Consider the following 12,240-nt stretch of genomic DNA (forward strand, 5'->3'; position numbering starts at 1 on the left):
CTCAGAAATAACACCGTTTATTTTGCTAGCGACTATTGTGTGAATGCAAAATGTCTGCCTCATCTTGGAACTTGGACTCGCAGATCCCTCTGGTGTACAGCAACAACATCATGTTGCTCCTTCCAGTGGCATTAGCGGTCAAGACAGCTTGAGTGACATAGTAAGATGACTGGGTCAACAGATAGAATGATGTTGCGTCGCGGAGGATGACACCCAGACTGAAGCTGAAGGGAAGGGGAAACTCGTCGGCAGCGATCAGAGATAGATCAGCCTTAGAGATAGTCTGAGAAGGGAGGGACTCAGAGTCGAGCCGCTGCTCCTCCATGTTGAGAGGAGCCACACGAGGTGGCTCGGGCATCAGATTAGGATGCCTCCTGGACGCCTCCCCGGTGAGGTGTTCCGGGCACGTCCCACCGGCAGGAGGCCCCGGGGACGACCCAGGACACGCCGGGGAGTCCTGGAAACGCCTTGGGATCCCTCCGCAAGAGTTGGAAGAAGTGGCTGGGGAGAGGGAAGTCACGGCTTCCCCGCTGAAGCTGCCCTAGCGCCCTCTATCGGCCAGCTACGGCATCCGTCGTATGTTTGCCATGCCCGTGGATTGTGTGTATGTGACGTCACGTGCGTATGTTCCAGGATGATGATGAGTTCGCCGTCAGACAAGATGAAGAAAAAATGGTCCAAGGACAGTCTCACTCTGTTGCCATGCTTCTACTTTGTCGAGGTACTCACACACACGGGCCTGCGCGCACGCACGCGGACACTCATTTGACGCGGGTTGTCGCGCAGCTCCCCATCGTGGCGTCCTCCATGGTGTCGCTTTACTTCCTGGAGTTGACGGACGTGCTGCGGCCTCCGCGACTCGGCTTTCGCTGTCACGACCGCGATCTCAGCAAACCGTACGTGGACGGAGGCGACGAAATGATCCCGCTGCTCATGCTGCTCAGCCTGGCCTTCGCCGGCCCGGCCGCCTCGGTACCCGCCGCCGTTGCCGCCAGCGCGGCCTCCTCCGCTCCTCCTCACCCCCCGTTCGTTGTGCTTGTGTGTGTGTGGGGGGGGGGGGGGGGGCAGATCATGCTGGTGGAGGCCTTCTTCTACTTGCTGCAGTCCCGAGCCAAAGTGCGGCGAGCGGAAGGCAGCATCAACGCGGGAGGCTGCAACTTCAACTCCTTCCTGAGGAGGACCGTCCGCTTTGTGGGTACGAGCCCTGCCACACCCTCACACGCACCTGACACACTTACCGGACCTTGGAAAAAAAATGGAAATGAGCCTTATTAATGTTATCTGCTCAGAGGTATCAGGCAACTAATCGCCTGCTCAGGCGACCATGAGGGGCAGCAACCCGTGAGCAATTAGCAGTCAACAAAGCCTGGTTGTTTTACTGTTTTTGCAGAAGAACTTAAAGTGGAAGTCGACCCAAGCATATTTTTTTCAAGAATATGTTCCCAGCAGCCCCACTAGTTGAAACACGGCATTCTGATTCATTTTGTGTTTGTGGAATGTAGGTTAAGCAGCTGCTTAAGCAACTGCTCACAACGACCAATCGCGGCTCACCTGTTTTCTGAATCTGAGCCGTGATTGGTCGATGTGAGCAGTTGTGATGTCATTTTCAGTTGACAGCAGACAAAATGGCCGCCCACAGAGATAGCTAAAAACAAGTGGATTAACACTTATTCCACAGACGCAATATGAATCAGAATGTTGTGTTTCAACTAGTGGGGCTGCAGGGAACATATTCTTGAAAAAAATATGTTTGGGTTGACCTCTGCTTTAAATGTTTGGTATAAGGTAGTTTATGTAGGGTTTTTTTTAAACTTTTGCACATTTTCCCCTGTTTTAGGACCTATTATTCAATTTAATGCTCATTTTTTTGAGCCAGAAATATTTTTGGCCCGGGCCAGAACTACGTCCCCAAATCAGACAAGACAGTTGTCTTGCAAGACATTTGGCCTCTCGTTGGAGCAAGCGAGCTAGCGTCATCATTTCATGTGCAGGACGGGGGAAAGTTCAACACCGACAGCCCGAGAATGAAATGACCTGGCTGAAGGAGAATATTCACATGCACTCATCAGTTGCGTTCGATAAGTGAACACGCACGTCTGCTATTTGGGATCTGAGTAAATCGGGCCCTTAATGCTTTAGCCATCAAGGGCACTTCAACAAGGAACGATCAATATCATTGGGCTCCCAAAGCCACTTTTGCTTCGGGCCCCATGGAGGCACGTGCGCCTTGATACACCCACCTCGATCCAGTTGTCTGCTCTACCTGATTGGCCTTCTCTCCCCCCCTCCCTCCCTCGGCGGCGCCACGCCAGGCGTGCACGTGTTCGGTCTCTGCGCGACGGCGCTGGTCACTGACGTCATCCAGCTGTCGACGGGTTACCACGCTCCCTTCTTCCTCACCGTGTGCAAGCCAAACTACAGCCACGTCTCCTGCGACACCAACGCCTACGTCACCAAAGACATTTGCTCCGGACACGACCAGCACGCCATCGCGGCCGCCAGGTGTGCCTCCACCTGCGCTTGTTTTTCCACTCGCGCTTTTCAATCAGCCGACACTGATTTGTCTCGCTCTTTTCTGCCCGCACAGGAAAACCTTCCCGTCCCAGCATGCGACTCTGTCCGCCTTTGCCGCAGTGTATGTTTCTGTGAGTTCCACCCAATGTGAAAGTCGCACAAGCAAAAACGTTTTCCCGTACTTGATCTGTGTCCCTTCTGTCATGATCTACCTTTTTGTCAAGATTTTGCTCAATCTGGTGTTTGTCTTTTGTCCAAAACGCAGATTGCGTAAGAACAAACACAGATCATGACACTCAGCAGCAACTAGCGGCATGGTCGTCATCGCTAACCGGCGTTAGCGTGCTGGCCGAGCCAAGCGAGAAGATGCTAACTGAATGCGTGCGCTGTGTCCCTCCCTGGCAGATGTATTTCAACTCCACCATTTCAGACAGCACCAAGCTGCTGAAGCCCGTCTTGGTGTTCGTGTTCGCCATAGCCGCCGCGCTGAGCGGCCTGACTCAGATCACGCAGCACCGCAGCCACCCCGTCGACATCTACGTGGGCTTCCTGATCGGGGCTTTTATCGCCGCCTATCTGGTGAGCTCAACCCATTTTTAGCTGCTCATTGTGAAGGTCAGCGATCACCGACACACCCACATGCAGCGTATTTGAAGCGGTTGATTCTCCCGCAGGCTTTTCACGCGGTGGCCAACTTTAAGTCCTCCGACATCCCTCCGGCCGCGCCCTCCCCGCCCGGCCTGGACGACCCTTTGCGAGCGCTGACCGAGCGAGGGCACGAGTCGGTCTACAACAAGGGCCCTGCCTCCGCCTCTGAGAGCAATGATGAGATAGCCGCGAGCCCGGGACCCCTGGAGCGCTTGGACGGTATGGGGCCCCTTCAAAGGGAGGTGGCGTCCATGGGAAGCCTGAAGAGGGCCAGCGTAGATGTTGAGCTCATGGCTCCGCGGAGTCCCATGGCCAAGGAGACCATGCTGACCTTCAGCAACACTTTGCCTCGGACCAGCATCAGCGTCAGTGACGGAACGCCCGGTCCAGTTCAGCCTGTCCCTCCGGTCCCGCCGGTACAGCCCGTCCAGCCCGTCCAACCCGTCCAGCGACGTCTGAAGACGGTCCACGTCCCCGTGGACCCCGTTTCATCACAGCGTCTCTTGTCGGAATGGAAGCAGAGGTCCACGGAGATGCGGGCCCAGAGCGCGCGGGACGACAACGAGCACTGCCAAGGCGGCTCGGAGGCGGGGGGGGATGACAGAGGTTCTCCTGTCCTCATTTGCCAGCCCGCGTTGTCCTCCAACAAGGCCGCCTTCAATCGAAACCCGACTCCTCCTCCGGGAGGGGCCAAAGCTGTGGCGACGCCTAGACCGCCACAGATCCCTGAAGCGGGCCCGCCTCCAGTTTCACCCAAGAGCTCCTTAGCCCGTGCCAAGTGGTTGGCTATTCGGGAGAAGACCGGCACGGAACTGTCGGGTCGCGTGGCGGCCAATCAGCCGCGACTGGTTCAGGTGGTGGCCATGTCCAAGCAGCAAGGCCTCCTGGCATCCCAGTCCTCGGTGGAAAAATCCTCGGAAAGTGCCTCTGCTTGTTCCAGCTCCTCAACCACGCCCCCCCTTCGCTACCGGCCGGCCAGCGAGAAGCAGCGTGAAGCGATTGTCACCGTTGACGCCCACGCCTCTCACCATCCTCTGGCCCAAACCCCACCAAGTCCCTGGGAGTGGGCCGGGGCCGACCCGCGTGACGCATACGACCTGCACAGCCTGCAGCGGGGAGACACCGCCGCCTGCGGCAGCAGCTTTCGGCCGCGGCGAGCAGGCGGCGGCGGCGCTTCGGAACCCTCGCCCCCGTCGCATCCGCCGCCCCAGACGCAATTCGAGGTGTTGACGGATGCGCAGCGCAAGGAAATGGCTACGAGACGCAAGACGGCATTGGTACTTCTGGAGCGAGACGCTCACCTCACTAACCAGGAGAACCACCTCAAGAGTTTCCAAGGTCGCAGAATGAAGGACTAGTCCAGTGGCTTATTTTGAAAAATCCTCCATTTTGGAGACAATGGTGCCTGTAATGCAGTCGCATCAATTCGTCAATTGATTCTTATTGGCCGCTTTGTTGGGCAGTGGGCGGGGCACTCTGATTCATGGTCTTAACCGTAGACATTCATACGCAGACGTTGTATTGAGCGCCGAATCGTACGTCGGTGTCACTGCCATGTTGGATTTGGCCAAAAAAGAGGATCAGAATCAGAAAAGTTGACAACTTTACATGTTCATGAAGCATTTTAGATAGAAGTTAATGTTTTAACAACAACAATTCTGATATAATAATGCATCAAATGTTTGAAACGCCTTTGCAAATTTTCAAAGGCGTGCTTCATCATTTTTATCGTTTTGACAACACAATTGCTTTGAACTAAAAGTGAATTTCAAGTTTCTCTAGTGATTGCCGTTATTCCTGGTTGAACCGATAACAGTCACTGAGTATGAAAAACAAACATCAAAATCAGTTCAATGTAAATTTTTGTTGTCTGTAATCAGAAAACCATCTCCATCCAAGGATTTAATTATAACAGCTGGAGTTATTAAATATGTACTGCGGATATTCCAAAATGTATCATTCCAGTACCAAGAGTGTTACAATTGGTAGCTGTAAACAAAACACTGGTTTAGTGCTTACATGTATCAGAAACATTTACAACCATCAGATTAGAAGACCAATGTTGTTTTTGGTTTCCCAAATGTTTTGGGAAATGTATTGACTTGCGTATGAGGCACATCCAATATGGCGGCCGCGCTGACGTATCGCAGCAACGGACCAAACCCACCACATGGGGCGTTTACGTGTATGTACGTGTCTATGGCCTGAATTGTGTTGCGATTGCTCGGTTTCCATGGTGATGCTAAGCATGTGTGCGTGTGCTGTTGTCCGTTTGTGTGACACAATGCTAATGTTGACGTAACGATGCAAAAGAAAACAAAATGAATGTCGGGAAGGGGAGGAGCTTGTAAGATACAGGAAGTAGAGTAGCTCATCAAAAACGACTGGGACGGAAACAATAACAGCAGAACTACTCCAAATTTGGATCTTTAGCCTGGCAGCTTCACTCAATGGCTAACGGCGATGCATTAGAACCTTTCGGTCAATTACAGATTAGCAATCGCGACAGTAGATCACATGTTGACACAAGAAGGGACGTAACAAAGTTCCTTATTTATATTTTCGACAGCCGGTGCCTAAGCCAGCTAGCTTTGGGCGAGAAGCTGGCTACTGCATGGACTGGACATGTAGACAAACAAGCTTTTTCTAAGCTTAGTCTTGGATCAACCTAACATGGCAGTTTTGCCCAAAAAAAAGACAGCTTGGGGAGAACATGCAAAAAACATGCAAAGTCCACACAGCCCGAATTCCAACCCTTCAACTCAGAACTGAGGCAGATGAAACTTTCAATGTGAAAAACTTTATTGAATGTAAACAAAGGCTGCATGACAAATAAAATGTCTTTAAAATTGAAATGATTTTTATCGTATTTGTCTTGCCACAGCAAATATAAAGAACATTTCATATCTACAAATATTTAGAACGTTGATCAAACCAATTCAACTTGGACGTCCAAAAGCAATGCAGAGACACCGCCTTGCGTCCTGGACCTTGAGGCTCATCATGCAGTATCCATGGAAACGGTGTTGATGGCGATAAGGAGCATACATACAGTACGTGTGCGCGCACACTCACACACAGACTTATTTCCTGCAGGCCAAGCAGCATGTTGCCATAGAAACAGTAACCGGGAGCATATGTGCTTTTTAGAATCGAAGGAATGGGTCTGCATTCAGGTAGGGCATCATCATCATCATCATCATCATGATAGCCAATAGCCATGCCAACCACACACAAACTTAATGAGGCCACTCCTCCCGCGTCCACATTTGAGAACAATGCAAGACCGGCTCTGGATCAGATGGCCTCTGTGTGTGTGTGTGTGTGTGTGTGTGGGTGTGTGTGTGTGTGTGTGTGTGTGTGTGTGTGTGTGTGTGTGTAGGTGTGCTTCTGGATCAAGGTTGTGGTTGACGTTCTGCTTCTGCGTATGGTGCTGGATGTGCTCCTCTCCTGTTGGTCTCACTCGTGCAGCTGGTTGGCAAAGACGCCCGCCTCCCAGCGGAGAGCCCGTTGGTTTTTATGTCGAATGACCCGAGTTGATTCCACCACCTGCAAACACATTTTGACAATAGACCATGACAAGGCCCTCTTAAACATGAATTATTCAAATCAAGCCAGCCATTCATTCTCGACACTGCTCATCGACCTTTGTGTTTGCGGCCGATCCCCAATCACATGGTACATCTAGAGACGACAACTTTTCACCCTTTTGCACTGTCACCAAGTGGCCTGCGCCCGAGTCAGGCCAAAGAGCATATGACACCGTCATTATTATTGTTATTAGGAATGAGATTAAAAGTCTTGTAAAAATGTGAAGCTTCACACACTCATCCTCAAGACATTGTGATGAAGGTGACGAAAACGTCCATATCACAAAGGACGCACCCGCAGAAATCAGGCCTGGATCCTTGCCCAAGTCTTTTAGCTAACTGATACCAAGCGAAGCATGATAGAGAGTATGAAGTTGTTCAACTTTCAGACTCAGTTGCTGGTGGTGAATTGGGTTTCATTGCAGGTGTGTTGAATGTTTTGACTTCTTCCAAAAGTGGCTTCAGATATAAGGTGGTGCGAAGCCTACCGTGGACTGTATAGGATGGTGCACAAAGGACTTTCAGACCACTTGGCAACCACCCTTGTGACATAAGCATTTTGCCTTCGTGCCTCCGTCCCCATTTTTGGAAGGCAAAAGAAAGCCAGTGATATCTGATATGGATTAAGTGATTGATGAACTGATTGATGGAATCAATCCTCACCTGGTTGTTGATGTAATCGATGGGCTGGATTCCAGCGTACTAAAAGACAAGCAGACAAGGGAAGTGAGCGCTGTGCTGCAGGACCTTCTCCGTGCCGTCTTTTGAACTCGCACTCACAGAGCCGTCGTCCACCTTCAGTCTCTCTCGTTGCTCCTCAAAGTCCCTCAGCAGCACCCCCGTCAGGCCTTTGGGGGGAGGCAAGACTATGAGGATCATAAGGACATAACGTGGATCAGTATTGTGTGAGGTCTTTTCCCAGGTTATTGATTAGTCAAAAGGGGAGCTGGTTCGCAGAGGACTTTGCTCTGTCTCCCGTTTGGTTACTGATTGTTTGCAATTTATGAGTGTGAGTCAGATTACGAATGCTGCGAGAAGTGACGTGACAGTCACGCAAACTGACATTTAATGGCCATGTGGTGAATGATGGAAGCATTTGTGTTTGTGTTGGTAATGGAGGAATACATGAAATGGAGATGGAAGACTTTGGGGCACACCTGAGTTCTCTCTGGGGTAAACCTGCTTGGCGGTCATCTTTGATGCCTGCCACACCAAAGGAGCTGCAGAGTGGAGGCTGGAGTCCCTGGACTCCCCTCTGGACTCTCTGGTCTGAATGGACTCTCTGGACTGTGTAAATTTTCTAGAGCCCCAGGACTCCTGAGATTCCCTAGACTGTCTGGACTCCTGAAGCTCCTGCTCTCGTTGCAGAGCTTCTTCTATCTCCTTCTCAATGAAATCTGGGGCATTTTTTTTCCTGCAGCGAAGGCCGGTGGACTCCTGGTTGGCCCGCCAAGAAAGAGTTGTGGTCCGCGACTGGACATGATGAGAGGACAGGGGCAAGGTCAGGGACAGGGAGGAGGAGGTTTCTTCGGCGTGTCGATGAGGACAGCAAGGGGACAGAAAGAGCTCCTGGTCCTGCAGGTCCTCCCGGAACTGTTTCTCTGCGTCTAAAACCTCGTTTGGTGGTTCTGCACCCTTCCCATTGACGTCCCCCTCGTGGTTTTCTTGCTGAATAATAAAGCTCACATGGTTCTTCTCTTTGGCCTTGTGAGAAATTGGCAGCGACTGCACACGCGTGCTCTGAATCTCCACCATCTCGGAGAATCCGTCACTGTGCTTCAGGCCTCGTGCATGTCGGAGGTTTTCCTCACGTTCTTGAACTAAGCGGATCTCCTTCTCAATTGGGGTCTCCTCATGAACGTCAGACTTCCCTTTTGCACTTGTTTGCAGAATGCCGTCATCAAACCCGTCTTTAGCACCGCTGGAGCCACGGCACACCTCCACTGACAAGTCCTCCACAGCCAACAAGTCCAGGTCATTCAGTATGCTACTCGCAGCTGACTTCGGCTCATTCTCAGTTGAGGTTTGAACTTTGCCAGATTCAGACCGTGTTGGGTCCTCTTCCTCCATCTTCCAGGACACACCTGACCGCCAGGGCTCGACATGGACATTCCTCTTGCCCTTCTCCAGCTTTAAGAACTGCTGCCGAGCTTCACTGAAGTTGATCTGAGCCCTGTCGATTGTCCCAGGGTCTACGGGGCTTGCGGGTTCTAGTCTGACGGGACCGTAGCTCAAACTGAACCCTTTTGTCAGCATATTTGTGGGTTGACGCCAATCCAGCTTCTCCAGCACACTCAGCTGGTCACTCAACTGGAAAGTTGTATTCTTCTTTGGGGCTTGCATTTGGATGATTTCATTCCTCAGTTGTTTCTCTTCTTCCTCCCCAAACACTTGACACTGGGTTTCTGGCTGGACTTGATACTGTGACTCTACGTCTGTAAACAGCTTCTCTGGTTTTTTGCTGCTGGTGTAGGTCTGCACTTTGAAGGCATTGTCTTCCTTCAGGGTAGTGAGATGAATCTGCCGCTGAGGCGATTGCATCCACGCCTCGTTCAGCTCTGCCTCCGGACTCATCGGGTCTTCCACAAAAGAGTAGAAGCCGCTGTGAGATCCTGAGCTGCTGCCGGGACTGTCGGGACTGCCAGGATACCACTCGTCACCGCTATCGACGCCCTCCGGCGAAACGATGACCTGGTCGGCCTGGACAGCCAGGCCGTCGGGATTCGAGATGTCATCTTCACTCCTGCTCGGCCCCGTCATGCTGCGAAGGTCACATGGCTGCAGTGGGGGGGACAGAGGCTTCAGCACCCACCTCCTGGGAGTGTTGTCCATGGTGATGCTGAACACAGAAAGTGCATGAACGGAAACTAGGCAAAGTCACACGATCCTGATGGACAGCAGCAAAGGAGGCGTTACTAGGGCGACGACAGGAGGAATGTTACTATGGAGACAACACGAGAGGATATTACTAAGGCGACACCAGAGGTTTTATTGTTACTATAATGACAGCAAAAGGAAGTGTTTCTATGCTGAAAACTTCAGAAACAACTGCTAGCTTTAGCCTGTGCAGCCCAGCAGATAAGATGAGCACAGTAGCCCCGCCCCCTCTGCTGCCAGCTGATAACGTGACGAGGAACTGGCCAACGTCAACTGACACAAGGTCAGAGTTCAACACGAAACGAGCAGCCCGTAGCTGGTGCTAATGCTAACGCTTCTAGCCACAGCTAGAGTGATGTGCCAATCAGACTGACGGCTAACTTCTGACAGCTGGAAGTCTTACCCGAGCCAAGTTGACCTTGTTGAAGAAAAAGCAAGCAAGCGAGTGAGCGGCGAACGCACAAACTTCACCTTCTCTCCTCTCCTCAGGCTCCGCCCCCAGCCCGAGGCACCGCCCACTCCCCAGCATTTCAATGACAGCAGTGAAGAATATTCCGATTTTTCTTAATGATTGACAAGTGTTCCTCTTCTTGGTGTATTTGCTCCTCTGACTCCTCCTGCTGTTCACAAACACCACAAAGTTGAGCTTTTGAGAAGACATTCAGCATTTGTTTGCCACGTGTCTGAATGAGCCCGAGGGTCAGCGATTGGAAATTTTTTTTACAGTATATGTCTTGGGCGATTTTCATCCGGTCGCTCCATCTCGTGCGTCTTCGAGCGGGCACTTGCTGTGGGAAACGGGCGAGCGTCCATGACCATGAAAGCAAGTCAAGTCAACTCCAAGGCCTTAATCCTCCAAAGAGTCTCAAAGGGCTTCACAAGACCACAGTTGACAAAGAAAACGGAAACACCCAAGACCCCAAAGCAAACGCAAACACTTGCTGCCACTTCAAAGTGTCTTTGGCTCAGGAACTTGGTCTAGCCTCATTGAAAATGTAGCAGAGAAACGCGGGCTTGTTTTTAACAGTGATGCCTTGCTCACTCATTGGCAGTAATAGTAGTTGTCCTTCGCAGAGGAGAAATACTATGCCTATGAGTTTTGTCAAATGGTCTGTCTACAAGTTCAGATATGCAATGAATGAAGAGTAACAACATGATGAACGATGCTAAATGTTAGCGTGCCTATAGTGTTTCATATTGTATGTTTGCATTGGGGTAGTGGAGGCTATGTATTTGTTTGAAATGCAAGTAGTGTAATTCTCTCCATTTTGTGTTTACTTTTTGAGTAGTAGTATGTACGTTGGGAGTGCTCCGAAGTGCTCACTTGCCGTCTCAGAGATACAGACATGTGCAGGACAAGAAAAGTTCCCTTTCCTAACGATGTCCTTCACAAGTTCGTTAGCACCGTTAGCCTGTTGCTTAACTCAAATCGTTAGCCAAAAGTCGTCGTCAGCTCTGATTTGGGCATCTAAACGATTAGCTTAGCATGGCGACGGCGCAGGTTAGCTGCTAGCCACACTTGGTTGGCATCATGCTTTTGACTGCAATATAGCGCCACCGCCAAAACAACACTTTGTCCGACCTCCTCAGGGACAACAGACCTTTGAACGCCATCTTGGGTGTGGCAAAAGGTCACCTCTATTGGTGGCAGACTCCAGCCGATTTGGATTATGATGACGATGATATTGTCTTTGCCAACCAACTCGTCTCTCCCACGTTTTCCCATGACCACCTTTGGCAGAAGTCAGACTATGCTTTTATTTTATAACTACCTTTTTTCACATAAATACACTGAAGGTATTGTGCGTGCACTGGGCATTTATTTCATTATGTTGCATGAGCACTATAAGATTTACATTTTTAAATAAATGTCATAAATTATGAATACATTACAAATATTTCAATACAGAAATTATCCAAATTAAATATTCAAACGGATCCGAATTGTACTTTTAAAAAGGAGAAAACATATAAAGAAAAAAACGCATGAAGGAAAAAAAAACAATGTACACATAAAAAGCATTTTTGTGAAACGTTGCACCCGTTCATGCTAACACATTACATATCACTTGTGATTTCCATCTTTGAGGATAATGTGAATACATTTGATTTATATAGAGCGCTTTTTGGACTTACATGCATGAAGTGCTAATGCTAATACAATTAGCCGCTTACAGCAGGTGTGGACAAAATTTGTGCCACATTTGAGCAGCACAAAAACAGACATTCGCAGTTGAGGTGAAACATAACTGAAAGGTCAAAATGTCAAATCGTTGAAACATTTATTCTTATTTGATTGTCGTGTTTTAATGCTAAAATCAATTGTAATATTAAGTGTATGTGTCAAATTGTTGTGTTGTGTATGTGTCAAATTAGTTTATCATCGACCAAAAAATGAACCCAATTTTTAAATGCAATGAAAGAATTAAAAAATAAATAGATAAATAAATAAATACATTTTACCCAGCCGAAAAACAAACCTTTCAGGAGTGGCGATAATTTCCATGCAATAGGTCAACATGAGACAAATACGAAGACGAAAGCCAGGCGAAAGGATCAGGAAGTGGCGGGAGGTTGTTTGCTTTCGCAAGCATGTGGCGCCCCCTGCAGG

The 12,240-nt window shown here is 49.8% G+C and overlaps 2 protein-coding genes across 3 annotated transcripts; one reads left to right on the top strand and one right to left on the bottom strand.

Annotated features, from left to right (window-relative positions):
- Window positions 1-633: 633 nt before the first annotated feature.
- plppr3b (phospholipid phosphatase related 3b) lies at window positions 634-6,017 on the top strand. Its single transcript, XM_086048167.1, has 7 exons — window positions 634-721; window positions 787-972; window positions 1,069-1,195; window positions 2,313-2,502; window positions 2,588-2,645; window positions 2,920-3,093; window positions 3,189-6,017. Exons 1-7 carry the CDS (start codon window positions 635-637, stop codon window positions 4,518-4,520), a joined length of 2,154 nt encoding a protein of 717 aa, XP_085904293.1. The 5' UTR covers window position 634; the 3' UTR covers window positions 4,521-6,017.
- Window positions 5,943-12,150, bottom strand: misp (mitotic spindle positioning). Of its 2 annotated transcripts, none has more exons than XM_086048161.1 (5): window positions 12,110-12,150; window positions 7,910-9,591; window positions 7,533-7,618; window positions 7,416-7,454; window positions 5,943-6,711 (listed from the first exon to the last, which is right to left on the bottom strand). In XM_086048161.1, the coding sequence occupies exons 1-5, from the start codon at window positions 12,148-12,150 to the stop codon at window positions 6,622-6,624; spliced, it is 1,938 nt and encodes a 645-aa protein (XP_085904287.1). In that variant the 3' UTR covers window positions 5,943-6,621. The 2 variants fall into 2 exon arrangements, with proteins under 2 accessions (XP_085904287.1, XP_085904286.1); XM_086048160.1 differs by lacking the exon at window positions 12,110-12,150 and adding an exon at window positions 10,033-10,693 and having other exon boundaries at window positions 7,910-9,530.
- Between the last annotated feature and the right edge of the window lie 90 nt (window positions 12,151-12,240).

The sequence above is a fragment of the Filicampus tigris genome, chromosome 12 (assembly GCF_054856515.1).
Source record: "Filicampus tigris isolate MCC_2025a chromosome 12, RoL_Ftig_1.0, whole genome shotgun sequence".
NCBI lineage: Eukaryota > Metazoa > Chordata > Actinopteri > Syngnathiformes > Syngnathidae > Filicampus > Filicampus tigris.